The sequence below is a fragment of the Falco naumanni genome, chromosome 15, assembly GCF_017639655.2.
Source record: "Falco naumanni isolate bFalNau1 chromosome 15, bFalNau1.pat, whole genome shotgun sequence".
Classification (NCBI taxonomy): Eukaryota; Metazoa; Chordata; class Aves; order Falconiformes; family Falconidae; genus Falco; species Falco naumanni.
Window position 1 is genome coordinate 10,344,893 of NC_054068.1, and position 20,977 is coordinate 10,365,869.

General features: G+C 41.8%; 2 protein-coding genes across 2 annotated transcripts; one reads left to right on the top strand and one right to left on the bottom strand.

The window, feature by feature from the left end:
- Window positions 1-2,055: 2,055 nt before the first annotated feature.
- TK2 (thymidine kinase 2) lies at window positions 2,056-17,680 on the bottom strand. Its single transcript, XM_040615823.1, has 10 exons — window positions 17,265-17,680; window positions 17,135-17,172; window positions 16,210-16,284; window positions 15,553-15,606; window positions 13,913-14,002; window positions 12,345-12,418; window positions 6,561-6,649; window positions 6,186-6,265; window positions 4,856-4,936; window positions 2,056-4,459 (listed from the first exon to the last, which is right to left on the bottom strand). The coding sequence occupies exons 1-10, from the start codon at window positions 17,293-17,295 to the stop codon at window positions 4,361-4,363; spliced, it is 711 nt and encodes a 236-aa protein (XP_040471757.1). The 5' UTR covers window positions 17,296-17,680; the 3' UTR covers window positions 2,056-4,360.
- A 330-nt stretch (window positions 17,681-18,010) lies between these two features.
- LOC121098145 (chemokine-like factor) lies at window positions 18,011-20,804 on the top strand. The gene is made up of 4 exons (XM_040615825.1): window positions 18,011-18,117; window positions 18,203-18,361; window positions 18,761-18,856; window positions 20,410-20,804. The coding sequence occupies exons 1-4, from the start codon at window positions 18,052-18,054 to the stop codon at window positions 20,512-20,514; spliced, it is 426 nt and encodes a 141-aa protein (XP_040471759.1). The 5' UTR covers window positions 18,011-18,051; the 3' UTR covers window positions 20,515-20,804.
- The last annotated feature ends 173 nt before the right edge of the window (window positions 20,805-20,977 follow it).

Sequence of the window (20,977 nt, forward strand, 5' to 3'; positions counted from 1 at the left end):
TATCACACATCCACCCTTGCAGTGATGTAAGGTGCTCATGAAGCATAGTTTGGTTTTAGAACAAACTCTTTTGTTTTTAAAGCCAAGAATGAAAAAAATAATTTCAGTATTAAGACGGGGGGGGGAAACCCCACACACAAAACCCCACACAAACACTAAATAAATTAAAATTTGCAGTTTGCTTCAGAGTTATAAACAACAGTCTTAAAAACAGTTCGCCGAGACACAAAGCATACCTGAGAGAGACTGGCAAGGGACAAAGCACTGATGAGGGTTATCATCATTCAGAGCTGTCTCAACACACAAAGACAATTTGTGAAACACTGCTTCATTGTATTTTACCTGACTTGTACCTAAACACTGGGAGAATAACCACCAGTAACTCACCACCACAGTTAAAGGCCCCACCCACTGGTAATTAACTAGTACAGCTCTAAGTGAGATAGCCAATTAAATCCTACAAGGCTCCTTTTCACAGCATTAAATGGTAAAAAAACTGAAATTAGGATTGGGAATGAATATAGGAACATCTGCGGAGCAGCATACTCACAGTAGAAGTCCTAACACCTCAATTCCACTTGTAGTACATGCGAGGAAGGAATGTATCACTTACTAAACAGAGGGCTCGAGGACGGATCAGAGTATTCAACTGCAAGCCTTCCAGCATAAAAATAAATAAAAGTCAAGTAGTACGTATGCCATAGGTAACAAACAGAGCTCCTCTGTTCCATCACTCTCTTTCTTGAACCTCTGTATGTGTTCAGACAGAGATCACTCTTGTAGGTGTACACAGAATGCTTAGCAAAATGGTGCCCTGGTCCTGATACAGCACAAATATCACATGCCAGCCTCTTAAAAAAAAATAATACATGATCAATGAAAAAACTGATCTGGAGTAGACAGAAGACTACATTTCACTTACATAAGAATCTACCAAATGCTAGGTTTTGTTCTGAAACTACACTTTTCAAAAAAAGCTCACAACTTTCTGTCAGCCCTTTCAAATGCTGGAGGGGGTAAAAACCACCACCGTAATTCTCACTTTATCCTGCTTTAGAAATGCACAATGTTTACTTAAACCTCCATACACTACAGGAAGGACTGGATTCTCCAAGTCACGAAACAGGACAGTAACTTACCAGGAAAGCCATTATGCAGGAGAGGGACAAGAGACCTTTAAGTCTGAATCTGAATGGCAGAATAGCCAGCACTTCCTCCAGTCTCTGCAGGAAGAAGTGCACTGAAGGGAGATGCTGGACTATTTCCTGGTGTTGGCAGTATTGTGCACTAATTACACTGGTGAAAACAATTTTCAAGGTTTTCTAAGACCTACAGTTTTGGGCAGTCACTTCTAAAGTGTTTAATCAAACATGAAAGATCCCTTAAACATGCTTCCCCTTGCTAGAAGAAAGTACACAGAAGGCCAGGCTAACAGAACGCAAGTATTAAATGTTCTAGTTTTTGCCAGTGTCTCTGTCTTACTTCAAGTCATTTTATATGCTGCTCCCAGATGTTACAGATTTGCTAAGACACCTTGACTAGGACAAAGTAAATACCAAAGTCGGGAGAAGACATCATCTATTCAGACTAACTATGTAATAAAGGCAACACAGAAGGATATAATCACTTTTCACACATACTGCAATTTAGATGTGGAACTCATTGTGATGAAAGTAATTAAACCCCACAACTTTTACTCATCTCATGTATTCCTACAATATACTCCAGAACAGCCAAAATGTAAGCAAAAGCAATTACCTATGGTTTAGTCTACAAGTGTAGGCTACATCCCACTTATCAACCAAACCTTAAAAGCCAAGAGAAGTGGCAGCCTGTTTGTATTACCCATTCCACTGGTACTGAAGTTCACTCTGCCTACAGAAATGAGTCATTTCTATGGTATTTTGCAACTTGCTACCCAATCACTGCTTCTCAGACAGTCGTAAAAGAAACAAAATATGTAAGACTAATGCTGATTGCCCTTTTTTCCCCCCTCCCTTCATCAACAGATTTCAAGAAACAAAACCAAATAAATTCCAGATGTAAAAACAGCTATTTATGGTTACTGCAGTATTTTTATCTACACATCTATAACAGACCACAAACATGTTACATTTATGACACATAACAAGCAACCTGTTTGGTTTTGTTCCCAGTTTTCATTAAATACCCCAACCTTCCTGAATATGAAAATCTATACATGTAAATTAATAGCTAGCAAAACATAAAAAACATGTTCTCTGTAGACATCACATATTTAATTTTTAATAAATAAGTTATATAAATTATTCCTTTATATTCCATTATAATTATGACTATGTATACCCCCCATCCAAACTACTGTTTTGATATAATAAAAAGGGGGGGGGAAGTCTGACCAAAATGCATAAATTTCTATCAAAAGCTGAAAGATAACAGTGACAGTCTTTGTACTGTAAGATTCTCTGTACAAAACAATTCAGTGATATTTTCTGGACTGTGTGCAAAATATATATCCTTTGCATCTACAACCCATAATGAAGTTAGTATTAAGAACAAACCGCAGATGACCGAACTTCAAATGTATAGAACTATTTCCAAAGGAATAGTTCTTTTGGTCTCTCACAGAAGAAAAAAATTTGCAAGTTTAACAGAAGGTTTCAAGAATGACTACTATCCCCCTACAAATACGCTTCAGTAAGAAAGATAATTACTTAACATGCAAAAATCTTATTTTTAAGCTAGAATTCTAAAGATTTGCAACAGAACAACAGAATGCCAATACTGGGTTCACAAGCTTTGGTGTGCTAATTTAGTACTTCACTAGGAAATGCTCTGCCAGTGCACTCATTGATCATTATTAAGTTGTACTGATTTGGCCGGGGAGGGGGGGGAAATCCCACCAGATGGAAATAACAAGAAATTAACTGCATTTCCTGATTTGGAAAACAGTGCAGTCATTTCAATACTACAGTTTTTAGGCACAAAACCAGCTACCGCTAAACTACAAAATAAAAGCGACGAAGCAATCTCCAAAACGAATGTCATCTGATATTGTCCAAAATCAGGTGGAACACGGAAAAGCCATTTTTATTCTCCAACAAGTTACAGACAAATGTCTGTAATAAGTGATCAATACTAACTGAAGCCTTGGACATTAGCCATTTTTAGAAGTGTTCCCTACATTGCTGTGACAGATGCTCTATATTAATAGAATTGTGTTTTAAAGCACTGTTAACCTTGCTTGCTCTAGTTAAACCAACCAAAACTACTGTGGAAAAAAAATTAGTGTATACTGTACTTCAGGAATCATTCCTTTCAAATTGAACAGGAAAAGTAACGTGAAAACCATCAGAACTGCTGCATTAAAAGGATTATCCTGAAGACAACACTCGGAGGGTAAAGCAGAAATTAAGGGCAACTCAACACTTCAGCTTAAACAAGTGCAAGAATGTAATCTATACTCCTCAAGTACCTGTAAGTCACAATAAACTGATCCAAGATATAAACCCAAAAGACATCTGCATTTTTCTTTATAAAAAAAAAGTACGAAAGAAGAATCCAAAACAGTTAAGAAATCAATCAATTCTAGAATTTTTTATAACCATTTAAAAGGAACAACAAATACAGTTCTGTGTACCCTGTATTTTCACTAGTCCTCAACTCGGCCGTAGCAAGGCTAGTGATTTCATGAACACCAGAGAGAAATAAGCCCTTTTAAAAATGGGGCTTAAAAAAAAAAAGCCTCAGAGCCGTCCTGCGATCGCTTCTGAAAACTGTTACTCTTTTTGCCACTGAATTTGGTGGGAGTATACTAGTGCATTTATCTTCAAAACTAGAGCTGTATTGTGATTTCATGTAAAGCAGAAGAAACTTAGTGAATTCAATGAAACTGTACTAGTGTAGGCAGGATTAGAGCAAGACCTCCTATTTCAACCTGGTAAGACCTGTTTTAACAAAGCTACTTCAACTTAATGCACTTCACTTGCTTCCTCTAATAATAAAAAAGGACACCCCACCTCTTGTATGGAACTCTTCTTTCAAATTACAAAAATAGGGAAATTTGGGGGGAAAAAAGGAAGAAACTTGGGTTACTTATAGAAAAGCAGCAGTGAAGTGGGAAATGGGGGAAATAGCTGCATTTTAGCTGAATAGAATTGACACAGTAAAGCTGATGGAGAACCTGAAAACATGAAAGGGAGTTGGCTTATAGTCTGTTTACGACTTGTATCTCAATGTTTCATAGCAGTAAGTCCACAACTTTCTACACAACATAATTCAAAAGCGAAACCCATTATATCTAGAAATATTAAAGATACTCAAAATTGCCCCCAAACCAGACTTAATAAACTTGTTTTTTTAAATAAAACAGCTCAGACTTCTATAAATGGCGTTGCATATTATATGGATTTAGTATTTGGTCCCGGTTTTCTTCATACTTTTCTAGCATTTTCTGCATGTCATGGTCAGCTCCGATAACCTTGAAAAGAAGAACATGAACATTAGAAATGACTGACACCATAAAACACGGTTGCTTTTGAGCAAAATAGAACAGGGCTACCACTGAAGCCAAAGTGATACACTCCTAGAGACCTGTTCAGTTAGCCTCCTGTTCAGAATCTGGCATTCATGGAAACGCGACATGCCTTATCCTGTAAACAATCACAGTGAACAGACCCTCAAATTCCACCAAAGAGATCCAAGACCAGACTTTTATGCTATGCATTATGGATAGCTGTAAACATTTTTCTGAGGTTTTCATTCTCCAAAGGTTATTAGAAAAGAAAATTTACTTTTACCACTAAGTAACACTCTTATTATTTGAAGAGTGCAATCCTCCATATGCGTAATTGGTTATAACTAAAATAATACTCACAAGCACTGGGCAGGAAACTTGAAACAGTGTATGTTTAATAAGCCACTCTTCGTAGAGCTGATGAATAGCTTCTAAATATTCCTAGAAAAGAGGTGTTCAAATAACACATTTGCCCAGGGATGAAATACACATTGCAATTTTTATACATTTGGTAAGTAGTCAAGAACTACATATAAAAGCCAGCATCAGGTACTTCCACTAACAAAAATAAAAACCATCGAAAGGTTTCTAAGAAAAATTAATTCCCAGTATAAGGTTTTACTCCATGAAGAACCTCAAAGACACGGCTTGCAGCAGCCCAGGGCTCTCAGCTCCTTTTAAGATCAAGAACCATGTTTCTCTCCCATAGGTGTAACGGGGTTTTACAGAGAAAAATACAACAAAGAGAAGGGAGGACAAAAAGGGCAAGACTGCAAAGAATATGTATTGAATGCTCTTTCTGTGTCAACACATTTTCCTAAAATTCCCAGTTCACTTTCTCCTAACTCTGACTCACTTTCCTCTAAAAGCACTTGTGCCTGTCATCAGTTATTAGGGTTTTTTTTCATGGAGACCACTTAAAATTTGTCATTCACAATTGCTCCTCCCCACCCCTCGGTGGAGCTGTGAAGTAACACAATGTCTCTTCAAATCCATTACAGCAAGGATTTACTTTCCAAGGCAGAATTTCACATGGCCCAAAATGTACTCATGTAACTTCAACTGTCAATTGCTTCTACTGAACTGCCCAAAACTAGAGATACCTTGGGAGTATACACTATGGCTTCTGAAACTACATTTATTTCTGGTTAGGCTTTCTTTAGGAGAAAACCTGTTTAATGAAAGGCCATTCTGTCAACTGACACAGGTTATTCAATTGCTACAGGTCATTTTTAAGCAGATTCCCACGCTAACAATTTTCAACAAGTTGCTTCTTTTCAGACACAAGCAGAGACAACTTTTCACACATAAACATCCTGGGAATAGCAGACAACAGAAAGCACCCACATAAATCTTCAGCACCTGCATGCTGCGTGCTTTTCTATCATTAAAGGGCATAAAGGCAATTGCTTTTTGACACTTTAGAAGAGATTAACAGTAGATTAATACCGCACCTAAACAGTCAGCTACAGTACACTGATTATTAAACGTAACACTTGGGAAAGTCAGGGTGCATGATAGATCACTTTTTTACAATAAATCAAAATCAAATATTGAAGTTTTTAGTTTGCAGTGGAAACAACTGACCACATTTTGGCAATGCACTCAGGATATGATTTCAGTATTCTAGACTGGAATCATTATGTTTTTAAAGTTCATTGTAACCACAGATATTGAAAGAACTCCTTACCAGAGGAATGATCTTTTCCTCTTCTCTGCATCTTCTCTTTAACCTCTCATAACAAACTTCAGGAGAAGTCTGCAGGTAAACTGTCATGACAAAAATTATAATAGTTATGTTCAAGGATCAGCTTTAAAAGCAAAGAAAAAATTTAGTTCACAAACCATAGGAGGAAAGAATCCTGACTTGGGTACCACCATTGAACCTCCCCTTTGGCATTACTGTTAATCCATGAGCCATCCACAAATTAATGCTGTCTGATGCTACACATTGCAGCCACTATTATATTGAATAATATGATTATTTATGACCCAAGGAACATTTTTTCTCCCAGTGAGGAATCCACCCACAAACATGCCCCTCCAGATGCCATCAGAATTTTACCTATCAAATCAACAGAAACATCAGTGTTGCTCTGGATCCAGTCAAACCACTCAGTCAGCACAACATAATCCACCTCTGGCATTTTTCCGCTGAATAAACATAAAAGTTACCATTCACTGAAAAGCATGCACAGATCAATCATAAACTTTTTTTTGGTTGTTTTTTTTTTTTTTTTACCCGACTAGAATTACTCCAAATTTACTCCAGCATATGTGAAATAAAAACAAGACCAATATTATGCCCGCCCAAACTGAAGGCCTCCTAAAGCATTGTTTACGCAACAGAAAGACCAAATCTTTCTTCTTTTTGTTAAAAAAGCACTGACACAAAGTTCCTATTATTACCAGTTACAAACATTAATTATTTTTCCCACTACAGTTAAGAAATAATTACTTTGTGACTAACAAGAAAAATATTACCATGTTGACATTTATACAGTAACAACAAATTACTGTCAATGGTATTTATTGCTCAAGTTCTTTATATGAGAATCATTTCACATCTATCTGGACTCTACTACAGCGCGTGTCACCAGAAAGGCTTGATTTACTATGCAGCACTGATAATTCCTTACAGAAGCCATAGTAAAGAGCAGTGAAAAAATGATGACACCGTGTAAATAAAATTTACTGCCACTGCAAGAAATATTTGTGGAAAGAGCAGTGAAATATTCAATATGCTTAATTTGAACTCTGTATTCAGAGTGCACAGACAATATCAGAAACAATTGTCCCAAAGTTATCTCAGTAAGAATAATAAAATATCAAACGACTCACGTAAAACGACTCATGTAGACTCATGTCTACAGAGCCCGTATTAAGAAGCATATGTTATGCTTTTACTAGTATCAAAAATTTCCACTTATTACCATAATCCTAAATATAAAATATTACTAGTTTTACATTAGTCTTTCTTCAAAACTGGTAATAATAACACATACTCCACACTCTTCCCTGGATAAATTCACGAAAAAGAGATAGGATTGAGAGGCTCCTGTCCTCTCCACCTGAATGATTAAGACCAGTTGCAACATTTTAAATAGTGCTGAACAAAAAAGATTCCACAGATTTCTAAACCATTCTTCTGGCAACGTGCTTTGATCACTGGCAAAACTCAGTAAAGATAATCCAGAAAGGTATTTCCACCTAAGTATGCAAGAAAGCAAAACCCATATTCATACTACCTCCCTTCTTTATCTGCCATCCAGCTGAATATCTTGCCTCCCAAAGCACCCAAAACATGGGATAATTCACTGTTATTCTTCTAATACATCAGTCGTGTATGTTTCTGGGCAGCAGGCATATACATAAGCCAAATACTAATTCTGCTACTCTTCTCCAAGACGTCTCATCAAAAGGAATTAGAATTAAGAAAAAGCCCCACTATTCTTACCCTAAAAGACAGGTAAGCACAGGTCAATTCTGCACTGACCTGCCCTGCAGTCACCATGCTTTTGCCTTCCCTCTGACAGTGGAGTCCCCTGCATAATCATAGAATCACAGAATGGTTTGGGTTGGAAGGGACCTTAAAGATCACCTAGTTCCAGCCCCCCCACCATGGGCAGGGACACCTTCCACTGGAGCAGGTTGCTCAAAGCCCCATCCAGCCTGGCCTTGGACACTGCCAGGGATGGGGCATCCACAGCTCCTCCGGGCAGCCTCTTCCAGTGTCCCACCACCCTCACAGTGAAGGATTTCTCCCAACATCCTGTGAGGATTCTGGGTCAGGCTCAAGATCCATAAAGCTACAAGTAACAAAAAAGGTACAAAAGGGTGTTTTCATTTCCAAAGTTGGCAGACTTTCGACTCCTACCAAGTAAGTTTTTACTGCGAAAGTTAAACATCACAGGAACGAGCTATGAATAACTAACTACAAATTCAAATGGCACAAAGTGAATTGCTAGTGCTTACCCTATAATGTACCATGCATACTCACATGCACATTTAAAATTCTTCTACAGTTTTACACCTAATAGAAGTGTGCCTTTCAGTGCTAAACTCAAACGTGCAATCGCAGTAAGAACTTGGACACCCATGCATATCTCTGCATGCTGGAGACTCACAGCAATTGCTTACAATTTAAGCCTTCCTTCACCATCGTAAATCTTACTCTTATTTCTCTCTCTGGGAAAAAGCCTGCAAAGCCAAAACACAAATACTGAGTAACACTGGGTCAAAGAAGAGCTGGTATTCCTGATATTGCCACAGCTCTTCATCCCTTGCTTCAACTCATCGTTCTAAAGGAGAAGAGCTTGTCTAGACTAGAAGTAACAAGTGATTCTTCTCAATCTTTAAGACTGGGACCCTAAGCAATACCTTCTCTTACAGAAAAGCAAGCAGAAAATAAGCTCTGCTCTTTGCAGCATGCTTTCCCCATTCAGTCTGAATCTTACGTTGAATTTTAAAAGTTCTATTTCATTTTTACATACTTTTAATGGGAATTTGCCTTCCATACAGCTATGTAACAATCCCTTTGCTGAACATACCTGTTGAACAGCTTGAGCGTGAGGAGGTTTTTTTAGTAACATTTCAGCAAAATTTAGAGATGTATCAGGTCAGTTTTGTTTTCTAGACCTTCCATCAAACAGACATAATTTAATTTCTACAATGGACAACCTCACCAGTGTTCTCTGCATGATTTCTGCATGTTGACTAACCTACACAAGAATTAGGATCACTCCCCGACAGAGACAGAAGATTCCTTCTAGGAAATAGTAACAAGGAAAGAAAAATCTTCCAGAGGATACAAAGGAATTTTCCTTTGCAAAGTCAGTTTAGTTACAGAATGATTTTTGAAATTTTCATGCAGCAGTTGAACTAAAAAAACACTGCATGGGAAGCAATCATTCTAAGGCTTTCCACTGCCACAGGGCACTATTATCCTGCTACAGAGAAGTATCAAGTGTAAAGATTCTCTTTCTTCCTCTGACGGCTAAGACACCATCTTCAAATTTTTAGCCCTTAATGTATCCATAGCCTTTTTATATCTAATTATTCCTTTGTTATTACAGTCTTCCAGCTTCAGTAACTCCTATTTTTTGTGTTTGCACCCAGTGTGCCCATAGGTGACAAGTGTATTCTCCCAACTTTCCTATACATATGTCAAGCTGGTTTTGTCTCTCTAAACAGGCTTTCAATTCTTTTGATCGTGCCAGTATCTCAGCTTCACACCTGTTTCAATTTTATTTCACAGATCATGAACAAGCAGTTAAAAGTGTAAAAAGTAATTTTAAAAAGCTCTCATAAAAGCTGTGTACAAAAGCACCAATATTTCCATCTCCCTCCTGGAAGCCCTTTGCCAGATACTTCCAAGAGTCACTCACTCTTCTCTGGGCTACGCAAAACTAGTGTTATTTTGCAATCAATTTTTATTGATCTATAAATATTGTAAAAGATATATATATTTCTGCTTTTCAACTTACAATCTTTCATCTTACAGTTGAACTGTTGTCAGTTCAATGGAATGACGGAATTTATTAGCATACTCTCACCCTTTGTACCAAAGCATCAATCCAAAGGCTGAACCAACACGAGTAGCGTCCTTCTAGCGTGACACATCCCCTGTCAATATCTCCCTTCAACGAGATTTGCTATCACATTACACCACCAGCTTCTGCACTTATGAACCATCATGCACAAAAGTCTCCCAAAACCTGCTTGACAAATACATGACTTCAGATTGATGGAGAATGCCTTTGTTCAAGGGGGCTGGGGGGGGGCGGGGTGGAACATTACAAAACACAATTACTAGACTAGTCTAACATGATCTGTTGTTGGTCACTGACTTTACATTTTTGTTCAAAGCTTTAATTACTTTCTTTCATCATTTGTCCTGAAGCTGTGCCTGCGGTTACTAAGATGACTTTCCCTACCCCCTAATAACAGGCTCTGCAGTAAAGTCACAGGGGTACTGCCTCTACGTTACAGCACTTTCTCCTACTGTGAGAATTCACGTGCTTTCAGAACTCTGAAACGGACTTCATTTCCACTGTTACTACTATTTCCATACTCCAATAATCATCCTGTCTTTTCTTATATGCAGTTCTCCTTCCTCTACACAGAAGTAAGCATTCATTTTTGAGACAAGTCTAGATGATCTTTAAAGAACTACAACACACGGAATAGGGTGGTGATCAAACTACATGGAGCAAAGCTATAGAACTGCTTGCCATGGGATGTCCTGGAAACTAAAGGTTTACACAAGCTTAGCTGAAAACCAGACAGGTTCATGGAAAAGAAATTCCCTGTGGGTTACTAAATACAGAAAAACCACTGCTGAGTAAGGAATTCCCTAAACTAAGTTACTGGATGTACTCAGAAATTATCATAAATGCTTACCCCGTTCTGACACTCTTTTCAGGTACTTTTAGCCACCACTGGACACAGGATATGAGGGAGGAAGGACAGCTTTACTTATTTTGTTAATGTGACTCAAAATGGCTATTTTCATGTATCCCAAATCTTTCCTTGTTTTATTTATAATGCTTTTACACACCCTTCTATCTTGGTTTGCTATTGGTAGCATCAGCTGGCTTTTAGCTTGCTGTAACAGAACAAAGCAAATGCCTTCTGTCCAATATTAAAAAGGGCTGAGGCCACGAAACATCTTAGATATCCTTAAAAATGTTATTACAGAATTAATACATAGAGTTGACACAAGCAGACTTAGCCTCATAGCAACAAAGTTCTCAGCCTTTGTAGCAAAAGCACTTTGTCTACAATGAAAAGAAAAAAGTAATTAAAAACAAGACACATTCCAGTACGTTTCCATTGTATACAGACTGGGATAAATAATGTCTTTTTCTGTTTGCCTCGCATCTTACTCTGTCTCTCTCAACTTTCAAAGCAGTTCCAGTGACAGGCTAGCAGCTGATGTAGCACGGATGCCATCTCGTGGCATGCAGCCATTCTCCCTGCAGACAGGGGGAAGAAACTGGTTTTGTCCCTTAAGATCACTGAAAAATCCATTGAAAACACAATCTGTTGTATAAACTTCTCAGCAGAAGCTCAGCATTCTAAACAAAAAAAAAAAAAAACACCAAAAATAAACACACAAAAAAATCAGTACAGGTTACTGCCCTATTTTAGTTAGTATGAGATGGGCAAGTTATACATCAGCCAGGTAATAAATGCTTTTCCTATTCCAGGCCACAATCTTATGCTCCAGAGTCAAATAACTTGTGTTCGGCCCAACTGCTCTTCCTCTGGCCCAAGCACACCTTGGGGTGGGGACCTGATTCAGAAAGTGACATTTAGAGACAAACAGCTCTTGTTCTTTCCTTACTCACTAGCCTGCCAAGGTTTAAAGTCTATTTTGATCCTATGAATCCTGTTTCTGAGCAACAGCGTGTGAACTCAAGTTCCTGCTTGCAAGAAAAGCCAATCCTGTATGCTAGGTTGGGTAATGCTACCTAGTTCTCTCCCTCCTACAGCGTTAATCTTTATATCCTCCTGGTTCTTCACCTGTTCAGTACGTTTGCTTTGATTCAAGCACAACTTTTGTATTCAGCTGGAGAGCAGATAAATTCAGTAAATGGTGTTCTAAATAATAAGATGTTCTAAATACACACGAGCACTTCTGAAACAGGCTCTCACCTGGCCCACTGTCCTACAGGTTTTATACTACCAGTGGGTGGCACGTCCCATAAAAATACACTGCCACTCCAACACAGAACTGACAGACTTCACAGACCACTTAGATTCAAATTAACAAAGAAATCATCAATCAATTAGATATATTTTTTAATCTAATGAAGCCAAGAAAGTAAAAAACCATATACCATACCTTCGATACAAATTTTCCACAAAAATGTATTTTGCACTGTGAATTGATCGCTCCATCATTCTTATGGGGGAAACCTACAAAAAACAATCTACATTTTTCAGCCTGTTTGCTTCTTTTCAAGCTCATATTGTATACCACGTCCCTTACATTATGAAATATTTAAGATCTGGAAGAACTGAGTATGTTGTGATAAACTTACTGGGAGGGTGGGAACCACAAAAAAACAAGTATTCCTAATCTTGCTTATGGTCACCACGTTATTAAAGGCCTACAGAACTAATTTGTTACTCATACACAGGTTTCAAAAGTAACTGCAGAAGCATTCCGCTGAGCAGCTGAAGTTAACTAGGGGCACAAAAATGCAGCAATCCACTTAGGATTTGCAGAGCAACAGGAACTATTGCCACCTGAATTGTTGCCACCTTCAGGTGTTACTGCATCAACAGCACAGGTCTAACATCAGAAAAACTGTAACAAGAAAACAGCACTTTTAAAAAAAAGTAATTACGACCTACAAAGCACCAGCCTTAGCCAGACGTGCATGTGCTCAAACAGCACCTCATTTTGGAGAAGAGAGATTCTCTTGACGCAATCTGGCCCCTACAGAACAAGGCAATCCTGGTAGAGCTCTTTCCAACCAGTTCTTCATTATGCATGTTAATGACCACAGAAGCAACAATTGCTCCAGCAAGGCTCAAATGGCAAGGACAGCAAAGCCCAGCCTGAAATGCAGCATGATCCTTACGAATTTTTGAATGATTTTTTTCTGCAAGAGGATGAAGTCTCTATTGTCTTAGAAAAACACCTCTTCCAAAAAGCTAACAATTATATATGCACAGTATCACTATCATATGTGGTACTCCCAAAAGTCTGCCCTGACACGGGCTCAGAAAATACAATGCAAGAGCAATCAAGACACAAGCATGCCACCTAAGATCAGGTCTTGGAATCAGGGAATGGAAGATTTAGCATAGGAAGTAATTTAAGGTGTTTGAAGGAAAGAGAAACGAACAGGTATTGTTAAAAGGTAGTGTGTGTGAAGTAATACAGGGAAAAAAGAATAGAAAGATGCAAACCATCTAAAAAAAGAACAATAGAAAATTTTAATGCAAGTATTTTGGCTAAACACAAGAAGCAATAGCTAAATTTATGCTAAAGAGCATGAAGCAGTAGAACGAATACTAACATGACCTTCAAAATTACTTGATAGTTGCCAAAGATTTGAAATAGCTAAATTTATATAGACACTAATTACATCCAAGTCACTGACGTGTGATGATGGCAAGTCTAGCTCGTAAGGGTGGTGCAAGAAAAGCAGTAGTAGTTTGGGGAAGCAGAAGCTTGAGCAGGTAGGAGTCAGATATTTCACCCCTGGGGCACCATGCTGAGCATATCAACAGCATCTTTGCACCATAAAAATTCAAATCCACTGCAGAAACAAAAAAAAAAAAAACCAACCCAAAAAAAAACCCCGCAAACAGCATCTTAACTTTTGGATACAAGGTTTAAAAGATTCATTACTCATAACAGCATCTAATTTTTTTAAAATTAAAAATATGTTCATTTACCATTGGTCTGGTATGCTGCTCCAACATGGTAAGCTGTATGTAAGTCTGTAACGTTATCCCCCATCTTGATGCATCTTGGTACATTAAGCCCTGGGGTCAGAGATGGAAGCAAGAGAAACAGATGTTTTCATTAGGTCAAACAGCAAAAAAAAGTGAAGTTGGGTATTTAGTAAGCCTTAGCACAACAACAGAATTTCTAAACAAAGTGCACTAAAACGGCTGACAGCAGGTCTGACAAGAATTAAGTGATCATTTGCTCTCCACAATGCACAGAATAATTACAGTCCTGGTCCATAGAGTCACCAAGTAGGGCACATGGAACGCTCGCTGAAGACAACAGAAATTAGTTACCTGGAACGGTCAGGACCAAGGCACAGCTCATTTAAGACAGTTCAAATATGTTTACTAATCAAAAAATACTTTCTGCTACTCTACTGTTGTGCACTGACATATAACCAGTCCATACAGAAACGCATATATGGTTCCAGTAAGTATGGTCTGGGCCTCAGAAAATCTGTCTTTTAACACAGACAACTGTTCTTCCCAAAGGATCCTCCAAGCAGTTGTCAGATATTCTACTCTAATCCGATTGCTGCAGTTACACACACACATATATTTACAAGCAGCAGTCTATCCTGCAGAGCAGAGAAAATATCTGACTCAGAATAAAACATCATTCAGTGTCTGTTTGCTGAGGTGACAAGCTTTAAGTCAGCAGCATGGCTTCAGTCCACAGATCTGACCTCCTCTTTTTCTCCCTGCCCAAGATCAGAATGAGAAAGTGTTCTGAAGCACACAGAATGCTGTGACGATGTGAGACACAGCCAAGCATTCCCCACCCCTCTACTAATAAGAAAAAAGTAAAGCATCAGCAACTCCTAGTAGGGAGAATTTACTTTTTCAGAGGGTCTGCGCTAGCAGTGATGGTATCAAACACACGTTTGGGCATGTGTGGTTTGGGGTGTATCCACACCACTGTGCTGACTCAAGTTCCACGTGAGCTTGAGCGTAGATACACATCTTAGCCCGCAATACGATTTTTGCTATGGAGCTGATCATACAAGCAGGGAAGACTGGCATCAGAAACCACTCCAACCACCCCAGCAAAAGCCTATCTGCAGATGTAGCCAAGCGCCCTGACTGCTGTCTGCAAGCACAGCTGTGACAAAGTGACATACTCGTGGGAAACGGTTCCAAGAAACAATGACTGCCCAAAAAACAAGAGAAGCTGTCCACACCTCACAGGACTGAATTTTCCTTATATTCAGCAGTCAAACAATACTAACCGATCAGATCCAGCCCTCACTTTCTGAGTGGTGTTCTTCCCTTCTTTGAAATAGGCATAAGCAGATTTAGAAACATCTGTCACACTCAGGGCTTACCTTCCTGAGAATTTCTTCTAGCTCACACCAAATAAAAGACCCAGTCCTTGTCAAAACCACATCTGATATAAAATGTTTCTACTATATGCATGTCTTAATCACAGTAAAAGATCTTTTGCATCACAGAGCTTTATTTTTTGCTGTATGAGATTATGACCACACCTTTTGTAACAGTTTTGCTGATCAGTGAGAAGTCCTTGTGCATGTCTTTCTAAAAGAACAGTGATTGCAATTGCAGAAATAATTTCTGCCACTTACCAGGATATTGTGACCATGAACATTCCTCCACTTAGTGACAGGTTCTGTCAAAACCTTGGTAAAAAGAATGACTCCATGTTAAACATGTTTTATATTCAAAATACTTAATTTGACCTTACAAGTCTACAACTATAAAAGCATTACTATCTGGTGCACACAAAAGCAACTGCTCACTGAAGTTTGATCTTGATTTTGTTTAACATACAGCAAGCCTGACCTCCCCCTTATCTTGTTCTAACCAATATGAAATTAAATATCGTTCCAGTCTAAGAAATCTCCAGAAACCACTCTAACAGATTTTTCATTTTTTTAAAAAAGCCATCCATTTACTGGGCTCTCAGTTACATGACATCAGTATTTTTACATGATTACTGCTTTGTCTTTACTCTGCATATTACAAGACACATCTAAGATTAAAGTGACATGAAACAGCAAACAAGCATGCCCAAACATGCCCAAGCATGTGGGCTGCTGTTACTTTACAGTTTTTACTGATGTTTTGGCATCTAGTACTATATTACATATAATCTAAATTCCTCTTCTTCAATTTGAAGGTAAAGAGTTGGGGGAGGGGGAGGTGCACCCCTGGGGCCCACAAGATGAGCAATGGCTTAACGATGTAGATGAAAAAATGTAAAAGAAATGTATATCGAGTACCTCAATGGTGGTAGTCTGTGCAAAATAATCCAGGCATGTTGTTTTTCCACTTGCAATATTCCCTTCAATACATATCTGATGAAAAACAGCATCACCTTTAAAAACCGTGCTATCACATAGTTGTAAACAGCACACATAAAAAAATATACTCTTCCCATATCAAGCATACTATTTCCTTAGAATATAAAAAGATTATTTTGTAGGAAGACATCAGGGATCGGTTTGGATTCTGTGACTCCCCGCAGACCACCGCACTTTCTCTCCCTGACACACAGGTACCAAATGTCTCTCCACCCAGCCCTCAGCAGCCTCACCTTCTGGGACCCCAGCTGCTGCCCCTGCTCCCAGCTTGTCACCCCCTTCCCATGGCTCCCCGGAATTTCAGAGGGTCACCTGCTGGGCTGCTGCTCCCCACACCATCTGCCACAGCTCACTGCAGAGGCTACAGCTGAACTTTCAACTTAAAATAAAAGCCAGCTGAAGTAATAACTTCGCTATCCATAAACAGATAGCTTACGATTCATTACATTTTCAGAAACCTGCACTATTAAAATAAACTAAGAGATTATGTTTTTTCAGCTGTCTTAAATAATTTACAGTTTAAAGTAATGAGATTCCAAATACAAAAAAACCCTCAAGCTTCACAGGCAGGGTTGTATAGGGCAACTGCAACGCTACAGATGCAACTGACCCCAAACGGACACCTGTCCCCACGCCATACCATGCATTTGCACAAACCCCTCAGGACCTTACCGCAGTTCAGAGCGGCGGGTGAGCGTGGGCTCGCGCGGTGAGACCCCATGACGGAGGCCCCACTGCAGCGCAGCAACCGTGCCCCATGGACGCCAGCACATAGGCTCAGATTGCAACAAAATAAGAGGCTGCATGTTCTACATATTTTACCGAACAAAATGCAAATACTTACAACTGTCTTCCTATCATCTCCTTTTATCAGATGTTTATCTAGAACGGAAACAAACAGGAGTTACAAGCAGGAAGGAGGGCTTCCTAACTTCTAGTTACACCGCGTCTCAACGCCAGCCCCTCCGTGACACCTTTAGGTTCTCTGTTGCTTAATAACGACATTTGCAAAACCAGCGATCCCGCAGGTGTGGGTAACACTGGGCCACGCAGCGGGCACCGCACACGGCCGCACTTTTAGCCGAAGTTCTGCACCGTCCCCCGCCCCGCCAAGAGCCCAGCGGCGGGTGCCCGCGCCCTTCCGCAGGTGCCGCTGAGCCCACCGCGCCCCTCAGCTTCCACCGGCAGCGATCAACCGCGGCCGGGCCGGGGCTGGCGAGAGCCCGCTGCCCGCGGGGCCTGGTGCGGGGCCGGCTGGGCACGGCCACGGCAAGCACTCCGCTGCCCTACGCCTCACACCGGCCTCTCTCTGCACGTATTTATATACATAAAGCTTCCGCAAGCGCCGCCGGGCTCGCTGGGCCCACAAGGCGGCACGCCAGCAGGGCAGCCCGGCCCCCAGCGCTGCCGGCCCGGGCCCGCGGGGCTCGGCAGGGGAGGGGGGGCCCGCCAGGGGAGGGGGGCTCGGCAGGGGAGGGGGTGCCCGCCCGTCCCGCGCACTCACAGCCGCCGCCGGGGCCGGGCCGGGCCCGCAGTGCCGCTGGGCCCGCCGCCGCTCCTCCCGCGCTGGCGGCCCCGGCCGCGCCGCTCCCCGCTCCCCGCCGGCCCCGGGCCCCGCGCAGCGCCGCGGGCCGCGCCCAGGCCGCACCCAGCCGCCACATGGCCCATCCCCGCCGCCCGCCCCCGGCACCGGCCCGGGCCCCGGCCCTCACTTCCGCCGCACTTCCGCTTCACTTCCGCCGCCGGGGGAGGCCGGGCGTCATGGCGGTGGCGATGGACGGCGCCTTTCCGCGCTCCCCGCGGGGCGCCCTGAAGCTGGCCCGCGCGGTAGGCCGGGGGGAGCGGGGCGGGGGCGGCCGGGGGGGCTCCGCCGCGGGCGTTGCTGACCGCCGTGCCGCCCCCGTCCCCGCAGCTGCTGGCGGCCGTGGCCTTCTGCTGCTTCGTGGGCTCCCGCTCGCCCGGCGCCTACGGCGCGCTGGCCCTGGCCGAGGCGGTCATCGCGGCGCTCTTCTTCCTGCTGTACTGGCTGCGGCTGGACCGGCGGCTGGGCGGGCTGCGCTGGGCCCTGGCTGTGAGTACCGCCCGCCGCGCCCCTGCCCCGGGCTCCGGGCACAGCCGGCCCCGCCGGTAACGGGCACCCAGCGGGGGCCCCTCCCGCCCCGCGCAGCGCGCCCGGCCCTCCAGCGGCACCGGGCCCGCCGCTCGCCCCCAGCCCCAGCCTGCCGGGCGTAGCCAGGCGGCATAAATGTGACGGCAAAAACAAAAAAGGCAAAACTTACCCGTTTTATCACTAACGCGCTTTCCGACACCAACCCGCTGGGTGCCAGCGCCCGTTGCATGCGGGTGTCAGCGTACATGTGTGTTCAGGGGGAGCCAGCCTTTTTTAGTGATTCATGCGGTACCAAAAGCAAGTCGCGTTCTTCGGGTGTGTGTTTCAGCATAAATACTTTGCTTCCACTGGCTGTTGCAGGACGTTTTCAACTCGGTGGTTGCCGCCTTGTTCCTCCTCGTCGTGTGCTTGTTCGCAGTGATCATCAAGAGCAACAATGGGACGCTGGCTGGAGGAGTAAGTAGGAACGTTATTACAAATGTCAGTTCTGGGAGCAGACGTGGATTCGAATCTCTGGGTGTACTTACATTGTGGTAAGGCCATGAAAATAACTCATGGAAGAACGTACTCAGCAGTTGAAAACGAAAGCAAATACATGTTCAGTGTCTCTCACTTGAAAAACCAATCCTTAAGTCACTAGAATATAAAGATATTACTAGACTTAGTAATTACTACAGAGAAGTGCAAGCACTGCAAACTCTTGGAGTCTTAACTAATTTGAGTAACCAGTGTTTGCTTCCATGGCTTGACATCCTCGCTGGGAGAATCTGTAGCTCTTTTAGGACTACCCAGTTTGGGTACACGACTTCAGAAGAAGTGTCTACAATCCTGCTAAAAAGAGTTGGCAATTCTTAACGGACGTGCTGGTACCTCCCTCCTGGTGCTTATAGTGTTTTTTCTGACAAACTGAGGAATTATGGCAGTTGAGAAGGTTTTTTTCATACTGCGATTGTAAGGGGTTTGTGTACTTAAGATCAAACCAGTTTAATGGTTTAAGCAACCGCAATAAGCGGGGGAAAACCTCTCAGTTTTGAAAGTATGTAAGCCTCCTGAAGTACAAGATAAGCTAAAATGTGACAATGCACAACCTGCCATGGGAGTTTTTCGAAATGGGCTTCAGAGATGATGAGGTGGAAAGCTGGCGTCTTCACTGGCAACAGCATCCTAAGTCAAAAGGGTACTGGCTATGCCAGAATATGATTTATATTCTCCTTTGTGAAGTTAATACAAATTAAATTTAAGTTGGAAGCAGGAGACAAAGCAGGTCGCTTGGAAAACAAGTTTGGGCAGAACGAGTGAGACCTTCAGCAAACAGCATTGCCCCAAGGCCTGTGCTACCAGGGCACAAAGTGCCTTCAGCTGTGCTCTCCTGAAAAAGCTTGCCTTAGCATTACTCTCACTGATCAGGTAATTGTGTTTTAAAACCTGCTTGCCTAAAAAAATCTTTGTGTGCATGTGGGATGGGGCTGAAGGGCAAGAGCCAAGCAAGTAAATTCAGCGCCTCTTCTGCAAACACATTTTTTCCACCTGCCTGCCTGAAGTTGTACATTTTTTAAATACTTGTGGGCATTTTCTTCAATTTGGTGTATGTTCCCCGTTCAGCGCTTCAGAGGAGAGGAGCTCTTCCTGCTAGGCTTGTTTCTACAAATATTGGCTTTTGTCTGAGCCAACACCATTAATTAGGCAACCCTTAAAGAGACAGAAGGGTTTTAATTTAGGATAAAAGCATTGTCTGGTGTAATGCAGTATTAGCTTAGCTTTCAAGGAGAATGCTTCATCTCCAAGGCTTCACACAAACTTCAAACAAAGCCAGAAGTGTAGGCAGCTCCCTGAAAGGCTGATGGGATTTAAATAAGGATGTTTATCAGCTGTCTCAAATCACGAATGTATTTGGAAGGCCAGAACCAGTTTAGGAGGATGATGTTACTGCTGCTTTGGGGAATAGTACAGTCACTACAGCAACAGCCAGAGATCCCGTGGGGAAACTAACATTATCGTTATTTCTATAGGTGTTTGGTCTTGTATTGTTTGTTCTCTGTGTTGTCGACGCAGTTGTTGTTTTCCAGAAGATTAGCCTTGATGGAACAAGAGGAAGGAATACTCCTGCCAAATAAGATTACCATTTTGGTAAAAGAGCGATTTCTCTGCTGATGACTGGTTTACTCATTTTTTATTAAAGAATTTGTATTTTCATGGGTTCACTTTAGTTTCCCTGGGCATTTATGTACTGTTTCACAAGTACTGGTCCTAACTTCTCTTACAGTAACAAACATAGTTTCAGTGTTGCAATTTCACTAGTACAAGCTTCACAGAAAATGGTCCTGTTTTTTGAAACTTGATTGAATTTTTACCTGTATGAAAACTAATTTCTCGATTGTTCTCTGTAATAAAAAGAAAATGCGAATGGGCTGATGTGAGTTGTTTTATGTTAATTAGGCATACTTAAAACTTCACTGTACCTGTAAAACAGATCCTGTAGCGCGGAGGCACGGTAACGCCGGGGCGCGCAGCACCGCGCAGAAACCGCCGCCCGCCTCGGGGCATGGGGCGGGCACGGCAGCCCCGCGGCGCGGCCAG